Source organism: Eptesicus fuscus, chromosome 10 (assembly GCF_027574615.1).
Source record: "Eptesicus fuscus isolate TK198812 chromosome 10, DD_ASM_mEF_20220401, whole genome shotgun sequence".
In the NCBI taxonomy this organism is placed as follows: domain Eukaryota; kingdom Metazoa; phylum Chordata; class Mammalia; order Chiroptera; family Vespertilionidae; genus Eptesicus; species Eptesicus fuscus.
The window spans coordinates 33,555,286-33,582,268 of NC_072482.1; the positions used below are offsets into that span (position 1 = coordinate 33,555,286).

Here is a 26,983-nt window from a genome sequence, read left to right on the forward strand (position 1 = left end):
TCATTATTCATCTGTCTTTATATTCATGATGTTTTTTTTCTCTGCCAGTTCAAATCTACAGTTAAAGCTCTCTAGTCAAATTTTCATTTTGACTTTTGTACTTTTCAACTCTATAATCATTTTATTTTAAAAATAATTTATTTCTCTATATTTTTATATGATGAGACATTATTGTCATAACTTCCTTTATTTTTGAGCATGGTAATTTCAAATTAGTGGTTAGTGCCATATAAAGAAAAGCTTTATTCAAGACTTTTTTTTTTTTTTGGATAATTTTACACTTTGCCCTAAGACATGTGAACAGACACAAAATAATGTAATATTTTGTGTTTTTTAATAGTTGGAATATTTAATGAAATATTACTATATCAAACATCAAATGAACAATTGAAGTAATTGTCTTCTAATTCACCTTGAAATTATTTTGAAAAGAAAATGTTTAGATTATGTAAACCCATTGTTTAACTGCATCTATCACACTGGTGAAGTAAGGTATTGTGATAGAGAAAATGAGGGCTTTAGAATTTGACTTGGCACAATTTAGTAGGTACAGATGAACCAAAAATATACTTTTATAATTTACTTTTAAGTATATCAGCATTGGTTAAATGTTTTGCAAAGTAATTTCCAACTTAGGTTATTTCATGGAATTGTATCCACACTGAAAGTTAGTTTACATATTACAGGCCACGTTCTTTTTTGGTAGAGATTTAAAATATGTCCAGAGAAGTTTAGAGATTTTCTAGACATTAAAAGGTTGACAGGATGCAGTTGAAAATCCAGAGTGCCTGCCTCAGAACTTGTGACTTTTAAAATAAGATCATGTTAATTAATTTTTTCCAAGATAAATTCTCATGTTATAAACAGTAGAGACTGTTTTAAAGGAATATTAAATCTCATTTTATTTGTGGACATGTTTTAATTCCTCTTCTTTGCTCTGATTACTTGGATGACATGGACTGTATTTTATTTTTCTTGCTGATTTGCTCAGCATTTATCACAATGCTGCAAGTACAGTCAGCACTTTAAGAACTTTGAATGAATGAATGAAGGAATGAATGGCACTTCTCCGTACCTTTTATTCCTCGATTAAGTTTTTTGAAATTCTTATGTTTGAAGCTCTAAGATACAATTTTGCATTTTAGCATATCTTCTTTCTTAGTTATGTATGGAGTTGTTTCATTAAACCAGGGACCTTTGGCTTTATCTTTTCCACATGGTTCAGATTACATAGTGTTAGAGAGATATTTGGTCCCCTTTTTTTCTCACACAAGACTCTGGAAGATACTTGAATTGAGAATAATAAGGAGGCTTCCCCAAAGCTATTCTGCTTAATCAAGTCCAGATATGAAGCAACCTCAGTAGTGAATGGTGCATTCATGAAAGATGGGAGCATAGAGATTTTCATGTTTGGAGTATTCATTCATTCAAGATGTGTAAGCAATCTCCTTTCCATTTCGTGAATGCTTAAGGTATGATTATACACTTCTTGGTTGGTTTTTATTATTAACTGAAATGAATTAATTTACTTCCATTTATATTTTTATAAGCACATGAGTTTGATTGAAAGTCAAAGACTTATAGGCACTGAGTTTTTTCAGTCATACAAAAAATAGATAACATGTTATTGACAAAGCATGGTATTATTAGAAACTGATTTCACTTGTTCTTTCAATTCACTCTTTTATAAGAAGCAGCGTATTTTTAGAAATATATGACCCAAATACATAATGTATTGTATTTTGCCATCATTTATAAGCAAATTAAAATAGAAAACACGAAGTTGCATTTACAAAGTAATTATATTTGTTACAAACATTTGGGATTGTCTTTCTACAGATTTTTCAGTACTCTATAAGGGTGAGATTTATTTCTGTCCAAAGTGCTTCCCCCCCCCCCTTTGATTTTTGTTCAATGCAATAGAAAATATTTGAGTAAAAATATAATATTATAGTCTAATATGATATTCTTCTGTAGAAAGTTACTGCATGTTTTTGTGATTTTTAAATGCTTTTTGTGTTATTTCTTTTTAATTTTATTTCAGAAAGCTAAAACTGTGTAGTTAATTATTCTACTTGAGTAGTTGGCTATAGAAAATATATAATCTCCTACTCCTTATTCAACTGTGTGGTTATAGTAATTTAATGTATAGTCTACAAATGCAAATAACGTTCTATCAGTTTAGTTGGGATATCATTTATATATTTAACTGAATGTATTAAGATGCTTTCTTATGAACCAGATTTTTTAAATATACATTTTTAAAATTTATTTTTAGAGAGAGACAAAGGGAGAGGAGAGAGAGAAACATCAATGTGAAAGTGAGACCTTGATCAGCTGCCTCCTGTATGCCCCCTACCAGGGATTGAGCCCACCACCCAGGCATGTGCCTTGACTGGGAATCAAACCAGCAACCTTTCAGTGCCCTGGACATCACCCAACTAACTGAGCCACACCCACCAGGGCTGAACTCTATTTTTTTGTTTGCATTCACAGAAAGCATTAAAAATTATATTATCATTTTTAAAATATATTTTATTGATTTCAGAGAGGAAGGGGGAGGGGGAGAGAGATAGAAACTCAATGATGAGAGAGAATCATTGGTTAGTTTTCTTCTGCATGCCCCCCACTGGGGATTGAGCCCACAATCCGGGCATGTACCCTGACCGGGAATCCAGCCATGACCTACTGGTTCATGGGTCAATGCTCAACCATTGAGCTACACTGGCCAGGCCAGAGGTGTTCCTATGTATACACTACCAAAGCATTGTAAGGGCCCCTCCAGTTTTCAAGTCCATGTCAGCGACCACAGAGACTATTGGGAGGTTCCTCCCCATCCTTAGAGCATGGAAATCGCTGACGAAGCAGATGTTCTGTGCCTCTGGTCCAGCTTTTAGGGAAATAAAATAAAACAAAGTCTCCTCTCAATGCAGAAAACTTCTCCACAAAGGTGGATGAGAAAGAAAACAGTTTTATTATTGAGTAAACATTAAACCAAGATGTGATGTACATTACAAGAAATTCACTAAGAGATGGACAGAAATAAATCTCACCCTTTTATATAGCCAGGCAGATACAACCTGTGTCTTCAAGATAAACAGTAACTAGTCCTCAAGTTGGAGGACTTGATAGCACCATTTGTCACACACAGTTCATCCTATCCTAAATTCATCTGGTAAATGGGGTGACCGGAAGAGTTTGCTAATTGGCATGATCCCAAGGTAAATGAACTTCTTATACCTTTATGACCAGAGGTAGTTTTGTTACTTGGAGGGAGGCACCTGAAGAAGCTAGCCTCCAACTTCCCTGCAGAAACTGAGAGAGGGGTGCTGCTTTCTTTGATGATTGCATCTCAAAGAGGTGGCTTCATGTCCTTGGAAAATACATCTCTGGGTCTTAAAGCCACAAGAGACTTACTTAGCTTTTAAATATATTTCAAACAGAGAAAGAACTTATAAGTAAATGCTCTAAGAAAAATGGGATGGAGGAGTCTCTTTCCTTGGTTTCAACAGTGAGAATTAAGCCTCTAATTTATTTATTCTTTTAAGATTTTATCTTTTTAATTTATCTTTATTGTTGAAAGTATTACCAATGTCTCCTTTCCCATCTTCATTGACCTCCTCTAATCTGCTGCTGCCCCCTCCCCAGGACTTTTTATTTATTTAAAAAAATTATATTTGCCCTTGCACAGCCGTCCTGCACCCATCTACAGCCCTCCCCTCATGCCTAGGGATTACCAGCTAGCCATCCCTGAGTCTCAGAATCCCCAGGGCTGCCAATCTCCAGCTTCTTCAAGACTGGGGAATCTTCCAGGATTCCTCTATACAATCTACAGTGTGCTTCTCTATCTTACACACACACACACACACACACACACACACACACACACACACACACACACACCCTTGAGACAAGGAAATAGAAAATAGCCTGATTTGAATATGGCTATGGAATCTGGGGCCAAAAATAACAGATTAATATCTTAATGAATTATTTTTTCACCATACCACTACCATTATTTTTACTCCTTAACTGTTTCTGAAGTGAACCAACTGACCAGATTATATTCATTGCAAGATTTGTGTGTGTGTGTAAATATGCCTTCTTTCTTTAGCCTTACAATATGTTATTCGAATCTTAATTTCTTTTGTGAATATAATGTTCTCTCTTTAATGTTCCCACATTGCCTGACCATTTCATGACATTAAATTAACTCATTAGAGTCTATACCTTAGCATAATTACTGCTCCCATTTCATTATTACCACTGAAAAACTTTACAGATGTTTCCTTCATGTTTGAAGTTTCTCCAGAATTGCTGGCATTATTCTCCATTCACCTTTCTAGGCTCCAGGAAGCCTGTGGATATTTACCCTTCTAGCTCTAAAGTGATCTTTAAGTTAAACTTACCTATGGAAAATTCATATGTAGTTAAAGAACCATGTATGTTGATCTGTTTTTTTTTAAACAAATCTTTATTTTTCAGATTATTACAATTGTTCCTTTTTTCCCCCCATAGCTCCCCTCCACCCAGTTCCCACCCCACCCTCTGCCCTTACCCCCCCCATTGTCCTCATCCATAGGTGTACGATTTTTGTCCAGTCTCTTCCCGCACCCCTCACACCCCTTTCCCCCTGAGAATTGTCAGTCCACTCCCTTTCTATGTCCCTGATTCTATTATATTCACCAGTTTATTCTGTTCATCAGATTTTTTATTTACTTGATTTTTAGATTCACTTGTTGATAGATGTGTATTTGTTGTTCATAATTTTTTAAAATATATTTTATTGATTTTTTACAGAGAGGAAGAGAGAGGGATAGAGAGTTAAAAATATCAATGAGAGAGAAACATCAATCAGCTGCCTCTTGCACACCCCCTACTGGGGATGTGCCCGCAACCAAGGTACATGCCCTTGACCAGAATCAAATCTGGGACCCTTCAGTCCGCAGGCCGATGCTCTATCCAATGAGCCAAACCGGTTTCGGCAGTTGTTCATAATTTTTATCTTTACCTTTTTCTTCTTCTTCCTCTTCTTAAAGAATACCTTTCAGCATTTCATATAATACTGGTTTGGCGGTGATGAACTCCTTTAGCTTTTTCTTATCTGTGAAGCTCTTTATCTGACCTTCAATTCTGAATGATAGCTTTGCTGGGTAGAGTAATCTTGGTTGTAGGTTCTTGCTATTCATCACTTTGAATATTTCTTGCCACTCCCATCTGGCCTGCATAGTTTCTGTTGAGAAATCAGCTGACAGTCGTATGGGTGCTCCCTTGTAGGTAATTAACTGTTTTTCTCTTGCTGCTTTTAATATTCTCTCTTGGTCTTTTGCTCTTGGCATTTTAATTATGATGTATCTTGGTGTGGTCCTCTTTGGATTCCTTTTGTTTGGGGTTCTGTGCACTTCCTGGACTTGTAAGTCTATTTCTTTCACAAGGTGGGGGAAGTTTTCAGTCATTATTTCTTCAAATAGGTTCTCAGTATCTTGCTCTCTCTCTTCTTCTGGCACCCCCATAATTCGGATGTTGGTATGCTTGAAGTTGTTCCAGAGGCTCCTTACACTATCTTCATATTTTTGGATTCTTTTTTCTTTTTGCTTTTCCGGTTGGGTGTTTTTTGCTTCTTTGTATTTCACATCTTTGACTTGATTCTTGCGATCCTCTAGTCTGCTGTTGGATCTCTGTATATTATTTTTTATTTCAGTCAGTGTATGCTTAATTTCTAGTTGGTCCTTTTTCATATCCTCGAGGGTCTTGCTAAATTTATTGGCCTTTTCTAGAAAATTCTTGAAAAACCTTATAACCATGGTTTTGAACTCTATATCCAATCTTTTGCTTTCCTCCATTTCTTTCATTTGTGGCCTGCCTCTTTGTCTCCATATTTTGGCTGCTTCCCTGAGTTAATAGAGTGGCTTTGTGTGCTAGGTGTCCTATAGGGCTCAGTGGCTCAGCCTCCCCAGTTACCTGAGGTGGACACTCTTGGTGCACCCCTTTATGGACTGTGTGCACAGTCTTGTTGTAGTTAAGCCTTGATTGTTGGTATCACTGGGAGGAATTGACCTCCAGGCCAATTGGCTGTGAGGATCAGTTGTGTCTACACTGGGAGAACTTCTGTGCTGGAGATACCCTTATGAGACAAGACTTGCTTCCATGGGGCTTTTGTGCTCGCTGAGTCTGTCCCCTGAGTGTGTCCCTTAAGGATCTGAGGAGTTGTAATCTAGATGGTCCCACTCTGACCCCTGGGTACACTGGTTCTTGGATCTCCAAGGAGGTGTTAATTTAGCCTCTGCCTGAGGCCACCCAGCAGGAGCTACAGAGAGATATGCAGATTCCTCTTCTTTGTTTGGGTTTTGGAGGTGCCCAGATGAGGCCCAGCTATAAAGCAATGCAAGCTGCTGTGGGGCCTTGGGCCTTCTTTTGGATGTTCTGGGTCTCACTGACTCAGCTACAGTTTGTTAAGTAAGTTTAGAATTCAAAGGACCAGGCCATTTATATGCAAAAACCTCTGCGCTCAGCTTGGATGGGGCCGAGTCTTGGTGCGGAGCAAACAGCTATGGCTTCCTGTCAGCCCTGCCCTAAGAGGCCCCTAGGTCTTAGTGCCCCGCTGTAATCGCTGCAAGCACCTCTGAGAGAAAGCCACCCTCAAGTTTCGCCCACTGCCAGACAGTCCAATTTCTCCCCGAATGAGTCTGGGTCCCCAGAGTCTCACCTGGAACTGGAGTTCAGAGCTGTTGGGAGCTTTTGTCTCCCTCCCACTTGAGAAAACCAGCCGCGTACTCAGTTGCCAGCCCTCTCCGCATGCACGCCTCCGTCCTTCTGCCTTCTGCAGCTCCTGTGAGTCTCAGTGTGCTTTTTTCTTTCCTTCTAGTTGTAGAATTTCCACTCAGCCAGCCTTCCTGTGGTTCTGGATGGTGTCCGTTTTGTCTTTTAGTTGTAGTTTTGAAATTGTGCGAGGCAGCAGTTTAGGTGTTTACCTATGCTGCCATCTTGGTTTCTCTTGTTTTTGTTTTCTTGATCTGTTTTTATAAGATACTGGAGTCTTGGTGCATGAAATTCAAGCACGGGTAGGGTCCCTAGGCCTGGCCAGCAATCAGTACTGATTAAGGCCTCCCGGCTGCTGGCTGGGGCCTTCCTTCCAGCTGCAGGAAGGGGCCTTCCTTCATTCTGCACTTTCCCCTGGTGGTCAGCACACATCATGGCAAGCGTTCGAACTCCAGGTCTGTCTAACTCCCGAGAGGACAATTTGCATATCAGCCTTTTATTATATAGGGTTATCTGTGAAGTATTACAGTATTCCATAATTCCCTCAGTAACATGTGAATCTGTGTTCAAAATGGCCTATAAATTCCATAGGTAATAGAGCAGGCGACTTTAACTGCTTGTAAGAAAAGACCGTCTTTTGGTGATGGTAACAGTGACGTGGGAGTTGGGTCATCTTTGTTTGAATTGCAGCCCTAAGTCCTGGGAAAAAGTCACAGCTTCTCTGGACTTAGTTTTTTACTTAAAAAATGGAAGTAATATTATTACCAACTGCTCAGAGATATTGAATAGATAAAAGAGTAAGAAATTTCTGGTATTGGAAAACTACACAAGTATAAGTCTTTTATTTATTCTTTTTTGCATTTTAAGTAGAATAGAAAGAACTAGGTGAGTATTCAAGCATTAATGCAGTTTGACCCTAATTTGGCTGTTTTTCTCTTAAAATCAATTAAACTATATTTCTTTTACTCATTGCAAACTGATAAAAATGGATAGTTAATCTCTGTTAGCTTCTACTATCTGAGGTAAAATGGTAACTGCATTCAACCATTACTTTATGGCTGCATATCTAGATAGCCTCAAGAAGCACCAGGAATTGTGATAAGCAAAATGTGGCCTGAACCTTCATGCTCCCAAACTGGATTGTTACTCATGATTCCTGTTCACATATTTCAATAGATGACTCTTCTATGGTTCCTCCTTTACATGTATTTTCTTCTACCCATTATTTCAGGAGGAGATCATTTTGAGTCTTGCAAAATAATCAGAATTAAAAACTTTTTCAACCAGTTGATTTCAATTATTAGCAATTTCTCAGATCCTTTTGTTATTCGTTTCTCTGCATGTGCTGACTATTTGTGGTAGCCAAACTCTGTGGCTAGGTGATTAGTTCAGAAACTTCATTATTTAATATGCTTGAATGACATTTACTTTTATGTGGTGTACAACATTCCCAGCTACTTTTCCCCTACATTTATTATTTTGCACACTAGCTTTATTTTTTCAAGAAAAGCATATTTTACTTTATTGATATATTCATTTCTTTGCTGTGAAGTTTGATTATTGTTAGGTCAATATTTTATCAATGCTACTGCAATAGTTAAGCATAAATTGTGTGTAATCCACATCCATTTTTTAAGTAAAATATTAAGGTAGAGCCTGATTATGGAAGTAGGTCATAATGATGGATAATCTGCTTAGAGACATGTGTTTTCAGGATATTGTGCAGTTTGATCCACTAAATTCTCTTACAGTAACATCAACATGATTCTGTTACTGTACATTTTTATCTTAGTGCTTTTATTATTTTATTTATTATTTATTCTTCCACAAATAGCACATTGTTTTAAACATATTTGGGGGCATATATCTTATACCATATATCTTATTATGGCAAAATTGTATCCTACAGACTATTTGGGAAGTTGTATAAAAGGACAAAGGATTGAAATTTTGATATTTCTTGAGGAAAATACCCTAAGGCACTGGAATAGAATAGTTACAAGCCCATATTTATAAATAAAAAGCAGACCAGACATTTCTTTTCAAAACAAGGAAATTGACAAAATTAAAAAAAAGTAACCATAAGGGGATCCCCAAAATATGAAAATTTTCACATTGTTATTTCTAAGAAAGTTGATTGTTTAGAAAGCACAACGTTAGAAAGGAGAGGGTGTGATAAGAAAGAAATAGGAATTGATCAATTTAGTTTCTCAGACATTGATTCATTACTTACGGTGTTTTTAATATATTTTTTTAGTCTGTCGCTTTCTTTTAGTGGAGGAAGAACTATCCCCAACATCTGTTGATAATACATATTGTGATTAGCATGAAGTTGTCAGTCTTTTTTCTCAAAAATCAAGGGAGTTAGAATCTTCCTATACTAACTAAAAGTCTTGTACTTGTGTAGTTTTCCAATACCAGAAATTTCTTACTCTTTTATCTATTCAATATCTCTGAGCAGTTGGTAATTATATTACTTCAATTTTTTAAGCAAAAAAATAAGTCCAGAGAAGCTGTGACTTTTTCCCAGGCAGAGTGGAAAGTGGCCCACTTTCTCCATGAAGATAAAATAGGAGGAGGATGGCCTAAATGTGACCAAATTAGCATTAGTGACAGCAGAAATGTCATAATAAGAATTAATTTGCAAAACATATCATTTGAAAATTTCAACAGTGGTGGAGGCAGACATTTTTGAAGCTGATGTATATTGAGCACATAATATTGTTGCAGTCAGTGTTCTCTGCTATGCACGGGTGTATGTGTTTGTATCATAAATCCATGTATTTTATTTCATCATTTAGACCACTTTATTATTATCTCCATGTGACAGATGAGGAAACTGAGTCACAGCACAATTACTCAAGATCATGCTTGACTCACTCCATGCTTCACTTGGAGAAGGCTGTTAGGAAAATCCGGGCAACAAATCACTTGAGGGGCTGATGTAAATGCAGATTTCTGGACTCCACCCCCAGAAATTTGAATAGATTTGGAATTGGGCCTAGAAATATGCATTTCTAATAATTTTTCAGTGATGCCTTTCCACAGACCACACTTTGAGTAGCACTGATCCTTGTTGTATACTATGATATTATAGGCTAAAACACCAAGTATGGTTTAGTAATATAGTAATATCCCATTTATCCAAAATTCTACCTTCTATCAACTTCACGCTCTGAAAAACAGGTAAGGTAGGCAAAAAGATGGTGTGAAATTTCATAAATAATTTAACCATGTCCAAACAATTAAACCCATACTATTAATTCGTAAGAGAGCCTCATGTGCTCTTAGTTTATTCATAACTCATAACTGGATTTTATTATTAACCTTCAAGTTTATAAAATTGAATTAGAAGAGAAAAAGAACCGATTGCAGTTTAGCAGGTCCCTTGGGGAGAAGTATCTGATATTTTCAGCAAACAGTCAAACTAGCAAAACAGACAAAAGAATTTTTAAAATGTAGCAGGCTGGACCTATGATGTGCATAGTCCAGCTTGGCTGTGCATCTCAACTGGACTTTAGTATTTTCTATTCTCACTGGTTGCAGCACAAACAAATATATCTGCTTCTTACAGTGATGGCTCTAGGAGGGAACAAAACAAGAATTTAGAATCAAACAGAGTGGTTTCATATCCAAGCTTCTCTACTTACTGACTGTGGATGACATTCAGCTTTCTACAGCTAAGTTTTCTCATCTGTGAAGCAGTCAGGGCAGCTGCCTCCCTGGGTGGAGTAAATAAAACAGGCGGGCAAGTTCCCCAGCAGGATACCAAGTGTCATAGAGATATAAACTTCTCCTCTGCTATTCTCCAAGGGCATGGAAGATAGAGGGGATTGGATATGAAGTCATTACCTGGATAGCTTCAGGTTGGCTATTTCAACTGTGCCTCAGTTTTCCCATTTGCAAAGTGGAGTTAGTAATATCTTTTTTTCTGGAGTAGTGTAAGAATTATCAATAGTATTTATATGGTGTTTGGTATATATTAGGCCTTCAATAAATGATAAATGTAATGATTATATTGGTCAACCTGCCAATATTGCAAGTGTACTATATATTTTGGAAATATTTGTATCTTACATGACAAAAAATTAAAGTGAAATTAACAAAAAACAAAACAAATCTAGTAGGTCAATATAATTTATTCATTATGATTCTGGTTGTTTATAATTGCATTTTATATATGTTTAAGCTTTACCTTCACACAGAAAAACAAATATATACTTTAATATTTTGAATTTTTATTGTGATAATATATGAATATGTTTATATACCTGAATATATCCATATATGTGTACATATAGATTTTAATCTGTCTCACATTCTCAGTATTGCACATAGCTTTCTATCATTACTCTTAGAGCATTAACTTACCTAGATTGGTTTTGGGTTGGGAATTTGAGATCTTAAAATTTAATCTTGATATTATTATCCAGAAAAATATAGTTAAGAGACTGAGCTTAAGAGTGTAACAGAATGAAAATCTGGCTTTTCTGCTCCTGAGTTTTGTGACTTATGATAATCTACTTACCCATATTAGACTCAATTCCTCATTCATAAAGTGATATAATATTTTCTACTATGGGTGTTTTGGGGATGACTACTAGCATATATACCCTGCATAACATGATATACATTATAAATTCCTAGTAAATAATATTGCTGTCTACTTATTTTGTATTTCATTACACATTTTGTAGTGATAACAATAAAATTGGATCACATACACTTCAATAATTTGGTTCTAAAAAGAAAAAAAATACTAACATTGTCCTTAGTCTCAAAGACAACACACTTAATGGGTAGGTAAATTAATAAGGGTCAAAAATGTTGTAGATGTTTTGTGTAAGTTAAAACAGGAGAAAGGAAGGGACTGATTAACTCAACTTGGGGAGATCAAGAAAGGCTTTCAGGAACATGACATTTTGTGTCAGTTTATTTAGTTGAAGTAAAAAGTTTTTGTTAAAATTATAATAATAAATACATAATGCAAAAGAGAGGATAAAAATAGTAAACAGAACACACATACAAACACTACCCCAGCTACCCAAATTTTCTTTAAATAAGAGAAAAATTAAAATACAAGCAAATTCAGAACAGAGCTAGCATGTAAGAAGAGGTATGATTAGCTGACCATAACTTTTTAGACTCTTCGAAGATAGAAAGCTCCAAAAACTTAATGAACAAAAGCAAACAATATGCTAGCCCCAAACACAGCAATAGAAAATTACTACCAAAATAAAAGCTAGAGAGTAAATTACTATGTTTAGTGATGCCAATATAAATATAAAAGGGGGGAAACTATCAATGCAGTTGGTCAAGAAAATCATTCATAATGTCAAGGACATCTGAGTTCATCTCACCTCTCAGCTCTACCCCAGCACATGTACACTTAAGAAAACAAGGCAGTAGCCTAGGCCCTAGGTGACTAAGTCCCAGGCTAACACTCTAACAACTGAGGACTAGCGGACTGAAGTCAAAGAAAATTGAATTACCTATTTGAGAAAGGTGCTTAGTATAGGTGTCAGGGAATAAGGAGGGAGGAATAATTCCTTAGGTTAGTGATGTTCCTTCTCCTTTCTCAGAATGGCAGAAAAACTTGATAATTTACCCAACTGTTGTGCAGAAGGTTTTACATGTCTTATATTTTCCGATGGATATGAATGCCAGTATTGCCAACGATATTTTGATAGACTATTCTATACATTCTCTGCGAATAGATCATTTCTCACTAGTGTTTTCACTCTTAGAGAGTTTAACAAACTATTTGAAACAGTTGTAAAGTTAACCCTTGAATAACACAACTATGGAATTTGGATTGAGATTGACTGAGAAGTGATATTGTCTAAGGATCTCTGCTGGGAATCCTACCTAATAATAGACAAATATGCAAATTGACCGTACCTTCGATATGCCCGCAATTGGCCAGGAGGCGCGGGGGGGGGGGGGGTGGGACTTGGGGTGGCCAGGGGTGGCCGATTGGGCCGGCGGGACGCTGAGCTCGCGTTGCCAGCGGCAGCTCGAGCTCAGCATCCGCGCCATGGCTGTGCTGCGGAACAGAAGGGGCCTCTGGTGCAGCGAGCTCACGTCCCGCCGGGCGGACCATCAAAAACAGGGGAGCTGGGTGCCTGTCCGCTCAGGCACCAGGCCTTTCAGAAGCCTTCGCTGCGCCGGAGGCTTCTGAAAGGCCTGGTGCACCAGCAGACAGGCACGCAGCTCCCCCGCGATTGAAAGCAAAAGTGTGGGAGCTGGGTGCCTGTCCACTCAGGCACCAGGCCTTTCAGAAGCCTTTGCCGCGCCGGAGGCTTCTGAAAGGCCTGGTGCACCAGCGGACAGGCACCCAGCTCCCCCGTGATCGAACGCAAAAGCGTGTAGGGGACCCTACACGTGCATGATTCAATCATGCACTGGGCCTCTAGTAATATAAATAAAATGCTAGCCCCTCCCCAGCACTAATGATAGAGAGCAGGTGAGCTGTGCTTGGAGGCCATCAACATGCTGTTAATAGAGGATAGCTCCAAAAGGGCTTTCTATGCTATTAATTTTCATAATTCCTTCTGCCCAAAAAAAGGTTTAAATATACTTCCAAGTTATGAGTATTTAAGTCATTGACTAGTAGGTATTATAAATCATTATTGTTACACTTAGTAAATTAGAGGCTGTATTTTGAGGCAAACTATCATTAAAACATTATATTTTCCAAAGAATGATAGTGTCGAATGGTGGCCAGTATGCTTAGTATTCAAAAAAGTAAAAAAAAAAAAAAAAAAAAAATTCCTTCAAACAAGGGGAATTAAGAGGGTCCTACTTAATTATTTGTCACATGTTGACATTTTATGAAGTTACTTAAACTTTACCATGCAATTTGCATAACCCATGGAAGAGTAAATACTGGCATTCTAAAATTTTAATTAGGCATTTAAGGATAGTGAAAAATATTCCTTGTTGTTATATTTTAAATATGTCTTTTTCAGAATTTAATGTGCTTAGTAGAGCAGTGTTGGCATAAAGGAGGCTGGTGGTAAAAAGGCTAAAGCACTAGACTTGGATTAAAGTGGTCTGTTCTAAGCTCAGTCGAGCTATTCATCAAATATGTCATTGGGGGCCAGTGATTTAAATGCAGTTTCCTTTCCTGGTATATGATGGCTTTTGAATTAGATGGCCTATAAAATTCTTTAAAGTTCTAACATTCTGGTAATAAACATATTTATTATTTGCATTCTTTTGACAAAAATATTTTATATCATGATTTCAAATCAATTATGAAATTCTGCATTTGCCTTAGTGGGTCTTAAATTTTTTTGCCTTAGAAGAAATCACTATTTTAATATTTGCAAACTGAGTATGTGAGGGGAAATTAATATAGCCACCCTCTAAATATCAAGCACTTAAATATCAAGTTGTAACCACTTTACATGAATTATCTCTTTCAGAAAAAAAAAAAGTAGCAAGTTAAATATCATTGTCCTCAATTTGCAGAGGAGGAAATTTAAGCCTAGAAAGGCAAATTAACTGACTTACTGTATTTCACAAAGCAGTAAATCAGATATGCCTAATAATCGGTGTGTTGTTTTTAACAGGTTAGACAGTAAATTTCTCATCTATAATATGACATCTTTCCATTTCCTGACAAAAGTAGATAACCATTTATATGTATTTTTAAAAATCCATCAGAACTTATTTCCAGATCATATACACTAATAAGGAAAACACTGTTTTTTTTTATGAGTGATTGCAGACTTTTTTTTAGTGTGAAACCTGTGCCAAATAACATTTTTTCCAATATATATACAGAAATGCAGTTAACTCCAGCTTAAAATTAAGCAGGAACCATCTTGCAGTGACAGGTGTTTCTGCGATGTTATGATATCATTTCCAAGGTAACTAAACAGAGCATCAGAAAGGAAGGATTATGTTAGCAGGTGTGAAATAAACAGCAGGAGAACACTTTACAAAAACTTTATAAGACCTTGAAAATAGATGACAGTTCTGGTAAATATTGCCACCAGCAATAATACATATGGAATTAGGGAGAGGGGGGGAAATGAAGTACATAGTGAAAACTAGGCCAATGTTAATTTATTAGAAATAGGAGAACTTATTCTAAAAGCTTTCTCCATGATACAGTTTTTATTAAGCAAGCTATTTTTTCAAGTACTTTACTGACTATGATTATGTTAGCTGTGATATATTGGTTTGTAGTGGCTGAACTCATGTCCACATTACAGTGTTAATAGTGATTGTGTTTCTATTTTTTTCTTTTCTTTTTAAATAAAAGATGTTTTGATTTCTTTCTAGCATGTACAGTCATGAAATGCTCTTGAATATAATGTTTATCTCAAAATTAGGAGTAGAAAGATATATGATTTCTTTTTAGGTATCTGTTTGGCAATGGTTTCTTGGAGGAAGAAAGACATTTTAGAAAACTGGGATGTGGAGTTAGTCCTGTTACAATAAATAAGGTATTTCAAAACAGAAAATTATTTAAGTTCATAGTTTTGCAGATTATTAGTTCTCATTGCTTCATGGGATCAAGCATCAAAAAGGGATTCAAAAGCAAAATACTGGTTGACAAAGTCTCAACCAATTGGCTCTGGTGGCCAATTTCAGAGAGTAGGAAAACTTAATGGAGACAAGAGGCTGCCTACAATGGAATGTGTTTTTTCTTCTTCAAATAAATACCCAGAAATGAAATTGCTGGATTATATGGCAATTCTATTTTTAGTATTTTGAGGAACATTCATACCACATTCTAGAGTCACTGCAACAATTTACATTCCCACTAACAATGCATAAGGGTTCCCTTTTCTCCATATCTTTGCCAACACATATTTCTTCTTTTTGTTTGGGATTTCCCTGATAATTAGTGATTGAGCATCTTTTCATGTACCTATTGACCATCTGTATGCCTTCTTTGGAAAAATGTCTATCGAGATCATTTGCCAATTTTAATCAGATTTTAAAAATTGTATTAGTTCTTTATATATTTGGATATTAACCCTTAACAGATATATGATTTGCAAGTATTTTTTCCCATTCAGAGGTTGCCTTTCATTTTGTTGATGATTTCCTTTGCTGTACAAAGCTTTTTAGTTTATATCCCCATTTATTAATTTTGCTTCTATTGTCTTTGCTTTTGTTGTCAGATTAAAAATAAATCATCACTAAGATTGGTGGCAAGAAACTAACTGCCTTTGTTTTTTCTAAGACTTTTATGGTTTCAGGTTTTATATTAAGTAGTTAATCCATGTTGAGTTAATTTTTTGTTTGGTGTAAGATGGTGGTCCATTTCTATTCTTTTGCATTTGTCTGTCCAGTTTTCTCTACACCCATTTATTGAAGAGATTGTCCTTTCCCCATTGCATATTCTTGGTTCCTTTGTTGTATATTAATGGGCTGTATATACGCTTAGTTATTTCTGGGCTCTCCATTACTGTTCAATTGACCTATGTGTCAGTTTTTATGTCAATAACATACTATTTGGATTATACAGTTTAGTAATACAGTTTGAATTCTGGGAGTAATACCTCCAATATTGGTTTTCTTCTTCTTCTCTTCTCAATATCTCTTTAACTATTTGAGGTCTTTTTTTGGTTTCATACAAATTTAAAAATTGTCTGTTCTATTTCTCTGAAAATGTCATTGGAATTTAAATAGGGATTGAATCTGAGATTGCTTTGAGTAGTATGGACATTTTACCAATATTAGTTTTTCTAATCCAGGAGCACAAAATATCTATTTATTTTTATCTTTTTCAATGTTTTTCATTGAAAACTAAAGTTTTCAGTATACACAGCTGTTCACCTCCTTGGTTAAATTTATTACTAGGTATTTTATTCTTTTTGATGCAATTGTAAATGGAATTGTTTTTTAATTTCTCTCTTATAGTTTGTTATTAGTATACGCAACAGATTTTTATATGTTCATTTTGTATGCTGCATCTTCTCCAAATTTGTTTATTCTAACAATTTTTGTGGAATATTTAGGGATTTCTATATATTATATCATGCCATTTGTGACACTTTTACTCCTTCCTTTCCAATTCGGATGCTTTTTTATTTTTTCTTGCCTAATTGCTCTGGCTAGAATCTCTAATACTTTATTGAATAAAAGTGGCAAGAGTATTAAGCATTAAGTATGATGTTAGCTGTGGGCTTGTCATATATGGTTTTTATTATGTTGAGGTAAATTTACTCTATACCCACTTTGTTGGGAGTTTAGTCATAAATAGATGTTAAATTTTGTCAAATGTTTTTCTGCATATATAGGGATGATCATATGATTTTTATCCATCATTTTGTTAATGTGGTATATCACACTGACTGATTTGTGGATGTTGAATCATCCTTGCATACCTGGAATAAATCTCACTTGACATTGTGTATGATCATTTTAATGTATTACTGAATCTAGTTTTCTAATATTTTGTTGAAAATGTTCATACTCATGTTCATCAGGGATATTGGCCTATAAATTTTATTTATTTTTTTTGTGTGGAGTCTTGTCTGGTTTTGGTAACAAGGTAATTCTGGCCTCTGAAGATGAATTTCCAAGTGTTTTTATCCTCTTCTACTCTTTGAAAGAGTTTGAGGATTGGTATTAAATCTTCTTTGGATATTTGGTGCAATTTACCGGTGAAGCCGTCTGGTCCTGGACTTTTGTTGGTTGGAAGATTTTGATTATTGATTCAATTTGTTCAGTCTGTTCAGGTTTTCTATTTCTTCATGATTCAGTCTTGGAAGGTTGTATTTTTCTGAGAATTTATCCATTTCTACTATGGTGTACATTTTTCTTATTTATAACTAGAGGCCCAATGCACGAAAATTCATGCAAGAGGAGGCCTTCCTTCTCCTGGCTGTTGGTGGAACTCGAGCTTTCATCATCCGGCTGCCGGCAGGCACCTGGGACCCAGGCGGCTTTCCTCTGGCCCCGGCTTCGTCCGGAAGGACATCCGGTCTAACTAGCATATTACCCTTTTATTATTATAGATTGTTTATAAGAGGGACATAGGGTTTTTATTTCTTTGAACAGAGTTCCTTGTATAAGGAGTTTAGTGTTAGGGGGACGCTTACTTGATAAAATGAATTCAGAAGTGGAAATAGTTTCTCCTATTCTCTCTTTTTTTTTTTTTTTTTACTATTTTAAAAATATGTAAGATTTGTATCAGTTACTCCTTAAATATATTTAAAATAATTTTCCAGTGAAGATAGCTGGCTCTGGAATTTTCATTGTAAGTTGTTTTAAAATTATGAATTCAACTTCTTTTGTCTTTTAACTATGAATTAAACTTCTTTACTAGTTTAAGGCTATTTGGATTTTCTATTTCTTCTGTGCCAGTTGTGGTAATTTGAAATTGTGAAAGTTAAAATTACTATAACTGACACAGAATGGTAGTGTAAATTTTTTTAAATAAAGGACTGTATTAAACAAGTCAGTTTTAAAATTTAAACGTAAAATATAGAATGGAAATTTAAACACAGGTTATCTTTTTTAAAATCTTCATGCTTATATATATATTTTATATAATAATATTAAATACCTCAGATGAATTCTTATAAGCAAGAAATTTTAATGTAAGAGTTATGTACTTCTGTGTCATGATTCACCTCAATAGTATCGTCCAGAGTAAATCTAAGGCACATTTTTTTCTGCTCTGTGTTCCTGGTTCTATAAACATTTCATGTGAAGGCAAGTGTAAAGTATTTCTTCTATCTGAATCACACTTTCTGTCAAACTCTCAATTTTATCCATGGAATTTGTATTCATTCTCATCATTCTCCTCTCTCTCTCTCTCTCTCTCTCTCTCTCTCTCTCTCTCTCTCTCCACATATTAGGGGATGTTGTAATTTTTATTTCTCTGGGTAAAATATTTCTGTGGATTTTATAAAATGATCAAATGTATTTCTTATGGATTCATTAAGTGGGAAGATAGAATTTAAAATGCTGTTACATCAAAAGGACCAAATAAAATTTTCAAATATTCTTCATATTTCTGATGTATGACTTGGACTTTCAGAAGCCATGTTGCTTCAAAATAACCTTTCATTTGATTTGCATTTATTGATTGCAGAGAGGAAGGAAGAGGGATAGAGAGAGAGAGAGAAACATCAATAATGAGAGAACCACCGATCGGCTGCCTCCTGCACGCCCCACACTGGGGATCGTGCCCGCAACCCGGGCATGTGCCCTGACCTGGAATTGAACCTGGGACCCTTCAGTCCACAGGCCGACGCCCTATCCACTGAGCCACACTGGCGAGGGCTTGATTTGGATTTATTTGGTTGTTTAACATTTGTAAATTATTAAGCTGTTATTACACAGACCTGCTTTAATTTGGATTAGTATGGAACATATTCCAGTATGCTCAATCAAGGTATCCTGAATAGTGTAATCTCTAAAAGGTAGGTGTGCGTGTGTGTGTGTGTGTGTGTGTGTGTGTGTGTGTGTGTGTGTGAAATAAATAGCATTTTTGGTAGAACCAATTATCTTACGTTCTTTTTAGAAAATTAGTTAAGAAAGGCTTCCCATCCCACTTTGGGGTTATCTACATAGTTCCAGGCAAGCAAAATAATACTTAATACTATATTCAAAAAGAGAATCTTTAAACATACAAAACTGTATTGCTTCTTAATAACTATTTGGCTCATTTTTATACATGTATGTAATGCTTGATATGAAGTATGTTAAAAGGTCTGAGAAAAATATTCTATTATATTTTCTTTATTACTCATATAAGCAATTTCTTTTTCTTTGTAAACTTTGTGGCAGGAGTAATTTATATAACTAATAACTGAGATTGGGCATGGTATTTTAATTAAATATTTTGACTTTTTTATAGTTAATTTTGCTTTCAAATTAGAGGATAGATTAACCACACTTACAACCAGTTTTGAAATATAAATCTAAAAATGTTGCGGTGCGCAAGAAAATAAGATATAGGAAAATATTTGGAATTAAACTGTATATTCCAAATTAGACTAAACACCACAAACACAAATGATTAAATAATAGTTTAAAAATATTAAACTAGCTGTTTCTACTTACCCCCTAACTATAACCTTTTAAATAAATTTAAAGTGATATTAAGTGAATTGTTAAATTTAACTGTAATTACTAGTAAATATATTTTGTTTGCTTTTCATGATACTGTAGCAATTCTGCACATAGTCAAAATTTGGAACTTTCCCAAATCTGGCAATTACTTCTTACTGGCCCATTTTTATAACACTTAAAATGTGAAGCAATAAAAATTTTCTAGAAAATATAAAGATGTACAATGAAGTGAACAGTCTCCTTTGCTCTTCTTTTAATCAATATCATCATGCTCCTTTCTGCCCTTTTTGTTTAACTCCACTTTGGAATTTTTGTATTAATTATAAATTTTATTGTTTTTCTGTATGGTTTTAAAGGAAATTTATAGACTTACCCTAAGGATGCTTTAATATTTTTGTATAAAAGGTCTTAATTTAGATTATGAATAATATTTTGCTTATAATTAGTATAATAAATACAAATTTATTGTCTACTTAATTGATATAAAATAGTCCGTGTTTCATAACCACCTCCTTTACTACAGCAGGTCCTCCAATAATGTTATTTCTTCACTGTTGTTTCCTCATAACATTGATGAGATGCCATAGGAATTTAACTCTTGTTTATATCAATTAGCCTATGGTAAGTTTGGTTGTTCTGTTGTTTCACTTAAAGTTGTAGAACCTATCAATGACGTTAAGTGAGGACTTACTGCACATGGTATGGTTTCAGACATGCTCATCACATTTTTGTCAGTTAAGAGGCAACTAATGAGGAAGCATAGCACCTGTCCCCATCTGGGGTCTAGGCAGCAGAAAATAAATGTCACTGTGCATGGAAGTCATGGCGCTGGGACATTGCCCTTAGATGTAATCTTTTGATATGTCCATGTATAACCCATGAAGACTTCTGAGGGACCTTGTTTATGGCATAAGGAGATTGTGATACATTGAGTATAATATAGCCTTATTAAGGAATTGAAGATACATTCCACAAGTCCTCTATTTTGATAAAGGCTTATGCAATGCCTTGTTCATCTTGTTTAACATCTTATAAATGGGAATTCTGTGGTATCAATTATAAGACAAGATGTAGATATTAGAGGCCCAATGCACGAAATGCGTGCAAGGGGCTTGCCTCGGCCCTCACAGCCCCTGCTTCATCCGGAAGGTCGTCCAGAAGTATGTCTGGAAGGTCGTTCGGCTGTCCTGTCTAATTAGCATATTATGCTTTTATTATAGATCATGCCTGCCTAATTACTTTTGTGAAGCTAATTAATTTTACGATCTGAGGGAATGTAGAGGAATGAATTAAGCTTTAACAATCTTAAACATTTCTTGCAAATATCTCTGTTGTAGTTCTCCCAGACATATTAAATCATTGGAGTTTCCTCATTTAGAAAAAGCAGCAGTTTTTAACAGTTTATCTGCAACATTTTATATGTTAAAAATATATATTATCTTTTCTCACTCTTTTTCTTATTTTCCCTTTAGCTTTTGTCAAATTTTATGGCTGCAGTTATAATTTTCCTCCTATCTATCTGAATGTTTCAGTTGTACGTTTTCTTCTTTCTGCCAAATAAACAAAGCTGCTTCTTCTCCTCACTGTTTCTCATGTAATGTACCTAGGATTTATTCATCCTTATGTGATATTTTTGAGTAATTGTTGACTGAATTTACATTTGTGAAAATGAGGGCCTAGAGTTTGGTAATCAGGTTTTGCATGGGGTAGTACTGTTTCTGAAATACAAATGAAAATGAAAGTGCACCCAAAGGAAATTGGCTGAGGCAGCAAGATGAATACACCACAAAGGAGCAGAGGTACTGGGATAACTTGACGAGAAGGCTCATGGGGCTGCAGGCACCTATCTCAGCTCTGTGTCTGCTGGTGTCATTGTTATTATTTATTATTTCGATTATCATCATTGTCCTCATTATTACATTCATTTTAAATGTCACTAAGACGGGAGCAGATACATAGATTTATTTTAAGTGGTCATACATCTTATAATTTATCAGTGGGTATGTTTCTAAATGACTGTTCCAAAAATAGCTCTCCTTGTGGAAACTATATCAGAGATGTCACATATGAATAAACCCAGCCCCAGATTTATTGATTTAGTAAATATGTATGTGAAAAATTATACTTAATAGCATAAAATAAACTGGAGGTTAGTCTACTACTAATAAACTAGGTATAATACTCAGTTTGACCTTTTTTGTGCCTACCTTTCATTATTTATTTTCCACAGGAATATATTTTAATATTGGCTTTAATAATGTATGATTTTTGAGAAACCGGATACCTTCTAAACCCTTTGAGACACTGAAGTTTATGTACATAAATATTAATTCTATAGCTCCTTACAATATTTTTCTAATCAATCAACTCCCCTTTTAGAACATTTTAGTAATATATTTTAAACGAAACTGCAGGGTTAGTCATATAAAATGTGATGGATACACGGTAAAAGGAAACTCAGAATCTTAGGATTCGAATGACAAGGAAAAGGTTACCCAGAGGCACTGTAATTTCATATACTTTGACAAGGATCTTTTACACAAGAAATTTATAAGGATAAATATGAAGATGACAACCTTTTTTTCCTTTAAAAGATATTTTAGTTTGATGAAGATAAATTATTTCCAAATGTTATAGAAATTTTATGTTGTTCTCTCTTCTTCAAATAGGTTATGTGGGTATGCAATTTATGTCGAAAGCAACAAGAAATCTTAACCAAATCTGGGGCCTGGTTCTTTGGAAGTGGCCCTCAGCAGCCCAGTCAGGATGGAACCCTAAGTGATACAGCTACAGGTGCTGGTTCTGAGGTACCCAGAGAAAAGAAAGCACGGCTCCAGGAGCGATCACGGTCTCAGACTCCCCTAAGCACCGCAGCTGCCTCTTCCCAGGACACAGCTCCTCCCAGTGCACAACCAGACAGGAGCAAGGGAGCTGAGCCCTCCCAGCAAGCCATGGGGCCAGAACAGAAGCAGGCTGCATCCAGGTCTAGAAGTGAACCTCCAAGAGAGAGGTAATAGTTCATCAGCCCTGTAGGCAAAAGGCAAGGTCTGGTATTGACAACAAACCCATTTTCAAGAATGTAACGGTTCTTAAGAAAACATGTTTGGAAGCTGTGCTTCTCAGGCCCCACATGGGAGGTAACAACAGGCCTGAAGTGCTATGTTTATCTCTAGAATGTATCATGCCTTTGGAGACCTTTCATGAGAAGCTTTTTGGTCATATTGTGCGCAGATATAAGCTAGTCCCCCAGTTGGGTACTAACTTCCAACCTTGAATTCAGCAAAGCTTTTACATCATTTCTTCACTTATAGCATTAGTCCTTAACTGAGTGCGTGCTCTGAGAGAATATGATGGGGTCACCTGACCCAGTGGAGGGTGCGTGGGTACATTAGCAGGCCTTCTTTGAAAACATTTATTTTATGCTGAGCTCTGAAAATTGACTAGGAATTAACCAGGTGGAGAGTGGGATTGGTGTTCCAGGTATATGCAAGGGCATGTGGCCTAAAGGAACAAGACAATAGAGGGGCAAATGCCCTTTTGATTATACCAATCACTCACTGATTATATAAATACTTAAGAAAACAGTAAGGACATTGAGAGTGTAGAAGCAAAAGAGAGACAGGTAACAACTTTAGGGAGAGAAGCAAGACTGAAAGAATGGCAGTGTTTTAAATTATTGAAGAATCCTTGAGCATATCTTATACACTCATCAGGAGCTAGTGGAAATGGAACAATTAAAGGTAGAGGGGAGAAAAACAATCAGTAAGCAAAGAATCAGAGACTGGAGAGAACTCCTTCCATTTTCGTAATACTCTATCCTGTCATAGAGCATTTTCACAGATGGTATCTCCTTTAAGCCTCACATGAACCCTGCAAGGTAAGCATTCTTTATCAGTATTTCAGGAAAAGTAAATTAACACAATATAAACTTCTAACCAGATCAACTATGCCTTAATGAGCTACTAAATGTTTGCAGTGCAATCATAATGCTCTTATGAAAACTATATTTTATAATGATTAATATGTATTCTATTAGTCCCCTTACAATGTCACCCTTGTGGACCAATGTAATCTGAAACAGAATTTTCCATGTTTCCATTTTGCCTTCCTATGCCATATGAAAGCCTTTACCCTTCCTTTTCACCATCACCAGCCCTTCCTCAAACTAACCCATATCTTAGCAATTGCTATTTTGGTAACCCACAATAGAAATTGCCCTACTTTTTTTTTTCATCTTTTTTTTTTTCTTGATTTTTGTTTATTACTTCTGCTTTTGGGCTTCTAGTCAAAGGATGTTGGAAAGTCCTCTTCTATGGACCTCAGGATTCCAAAATCAGTCTTAGTTTGTCTCCATTTTAATTGCATAGTAGATCATATAGTGTCAGAATGCTTAGCCAAGGCACCTACTTTCTGTAACTTCTGGAATAGTTGCTGGAACTTTCCAAAATCAGGTGTACACCAGTGTACAGACAAGGGCTGAATGGAGCAATTGAATAATACATCTAAAACATTCAAAGATTGGCAAACCCTTTTCCTTTCCTTTTATCTTGCCAGTGCCGTCAACAGGATAGAGAGAAAAGTAGAAGAAAAACTGTTTTATTCTTTTGCACTATGTTCTGAAATTAGGGAGAGGGAAAGAAAAATGAATATTAATTTCAAATTTTCCAATATTTCTATTATTTTTGCCTACAGAAAGTAAAATAAAGATTAAGGGTCAGCCATTCTTTTCCTAACCAACTTCTAAAAAAGGTGTTTGGGTGCACATGATCTCATTAAAATTGCTTTTGTTCTATTGAAGAAATGCTATTAGATTTGATTTCTGAAATGGACATACTTTTATGTCCATTCTTTAAACGTTTCAGTTACAGTAAAAGATCGTCCCTCTCTATTGTCCAAATATATATCAGGTATATATTTAGTTTTGAATTGGTTTATATTCTTTTGCTCCTGTATTAGTTTCATCTAAAATATTTTTAGTCTTTGATTCAGAAGCAGTGGTTAGCATACAACTTATTCATTTATTGAATTAATTTATTGATGGCATTTATTGATCTATAGAGAATTTGAAATGTGCAAATAATTTCTGAAGTCCCTGAGCATATTGTAATGCAAATTGTGTTAGAAAGCTAGTCAGATATACAGGTTTAAGATGGTTCCTTGTCATGTCGCTTTTAATTAGACATCGAATTATAAGTAATTGTTTGAAAGGCTTTAAATCTGGAATAGGAAGGTCTGGTCTTCACTTCAGGCTTTACACACGGCTCTCCTTCTTGACGTCCCTCTGTCTGTATCACAGGAAGAAGACGCCAGGGCTCCCCGAGCAGAATGGCAAAGGAGCCCCCAAGAGCGAGCGGAAACGCGTGCCAAAGACCTCGGCGTCCCCCGGGGAGGGGGCCTCGGAAGAACGGGAGCGGAAAGAAAGGCGGGACAGCCGGAGGCTGGAGAAAGGGCGGTCCCAGGACTACTCCGACCTGCCGGAGAAACGGGAGGACGGCCAAGCGGCGGCTGCGGAGAAGCCGAGGGGCGAGGAGTACCAGACCAGGTACCGCAGCGACCCGAACCTGGCGCGGTACCCCGTGAAGGCGCCGCCGGAGGAGCAGCAGATGCGCATGCACGCCCGGGTGTCCCGCGCCAGGCACGAGCGGCGCCACAGCGACGTGGCGCTCCCGCACACCGAGGCGGGCGCCGCGGCCCCCGAGAGCAAGGCGGGCAAGCGCGCCCCCGCCGCCCCCCGGGCCGGGCCGCCCGACGCGCCGCGGACCCACGCGGCCGAGAGGACGGCGGAAGCCCGGGCGCCGGGCGCCAAGCCGCTCACGAACCCCAGCCCGCCGGCGCCCCGGCATGGGCCGGCCCCCGCGCCCGCCCCGGAGCCCAAAGCCCCGGAGCCCCTCAGGAAGCAGAGCCGCCTGGACCCCAGCTCGGCCGTGCTCGGCCGCAAGGCCAAGCGCGAGAAGGCGGAGACCATGCTGCGGAACGACTCGCTGAGCTCCGACCAGTCCGAGTCGGTGCGGCCGTCCCCGCCCAAGCCGCACCGGCCCAAGAGGGGCGGCAAGAAGCGGCAGATGTCGGTGAGCAGCTCGGAGGAGGAGGGCGTGTCCACGCCGGAGTACACCAGCTGCGAGGACGTGGAGCTGGAGAGCGAGAGCGTCAGCGAGAAAGGTAAGGGGCGGGGCGGGGCGGGGATGGGGGGGGGGGGGGGGGGGGGCGTGAGTGTGTGCGGGGTGGGGGCTGGGTCAGCGGTGCCTGAGTGCTGAGCTGGGGGTACCTATGCCAGGTGTAGAAGAGTGGCTTCTCATGGACCATGTGGGGACTGTAGTGATCACTGCGGTGCGGTGTGTTAGAAAGTTGCTAAGAGTTGACACGACAAGGGAAACACGTGTGTTTGTCATTAGATGAGATGGATGTTGACTCACTCACGGTCATCATCATGTCTCAGTAGAGGGATGCCCGCCCCGTATGCGGTCTGCCTTGAACTTATACAGAGCTAGATGTCAATGATGTCTCAGTGGAAGTGGAGAAAAAATTCCTCCAGGTGGAAGGGGGAAAGGTATGGCTCGGGAAGCTCGCAGTTTCTATCTCAGTGAATAGAAGGTTTTAGTTTTTTTGTTGTTGTTGTTTGTTTTTGATGGGGTTTTGAAACAACCAGAAGCTCCAAGTTTGGGTTATAAGAGCTCTTAATGATTTGGGCGCCTGTCATTCTGTGAACTTCAGTCATGTCTTATGTTTTTAGGTTATTATTTTGGGGGTGGATTTATTTGGGGAAAATTGCTTCTTTTCTAGAAAACCAAAACTATGCCTGATAAATGGAAGCGTACCTTAAAAAAAAAAAAGACTTCAGTGGGGTAGTATTTTTCACGTTTCAAAAGAGATTTCTTCACAAAGATTGTATCATGGAGATGTTATATATTGTGCTTCGGATTTACAGTAACTTTGGAATACAAAGTTCGTTTTACCTATTACATTGCAGAAGATTCTGGGACATTAGTGATGGGCTGCTTTTTTTTCTGTCTAAACCTTCGCTCTACAATACCATAGCTGCATGTAGCTATTTAAATTTAAATTAATTAAAATTAAATAGGCATAAAAATAATTAACTTCCCCACTTGCACTAGCCACATTGCAAGTGTTCAGGAACGATCAGAGAAAGTTTGTTTATTTTTAAAATATTTAATGT

The 26,983-nt window shown here is 37.0% G+C and overlaps 1 protein-coding gene across 5 annotated transcripts in view; it reads left to right on the forward strand.

Annotated features, from left to right (window-relative positions):
• The window catches only part of RIMS1 (regulating synaptic membrane exocytosis 1), a 409,384-nt gene that overhangs the window by 202,220 nt on the left and 180,181 nt on the right, over positions 1-26,983 (forward strand). For all 5 annotated transcript variants that reach the window (XM_054721883.1, XM_054721881.1, XM_054721885.1 and 2 more), the window contains 2 exons: positions 22,479-22,819; positions 25,106-25,968. In XM_054721883.1, coding sequence (XP_054577858.1) covers positions 22,479-22,819; positions 25,106-25,968 — 1,204 coding nt within the window. The remainder of the gene's footprint in view (positions 1-22,478; positions 22,820-25,105; positions 25,969-26,983) is intronic.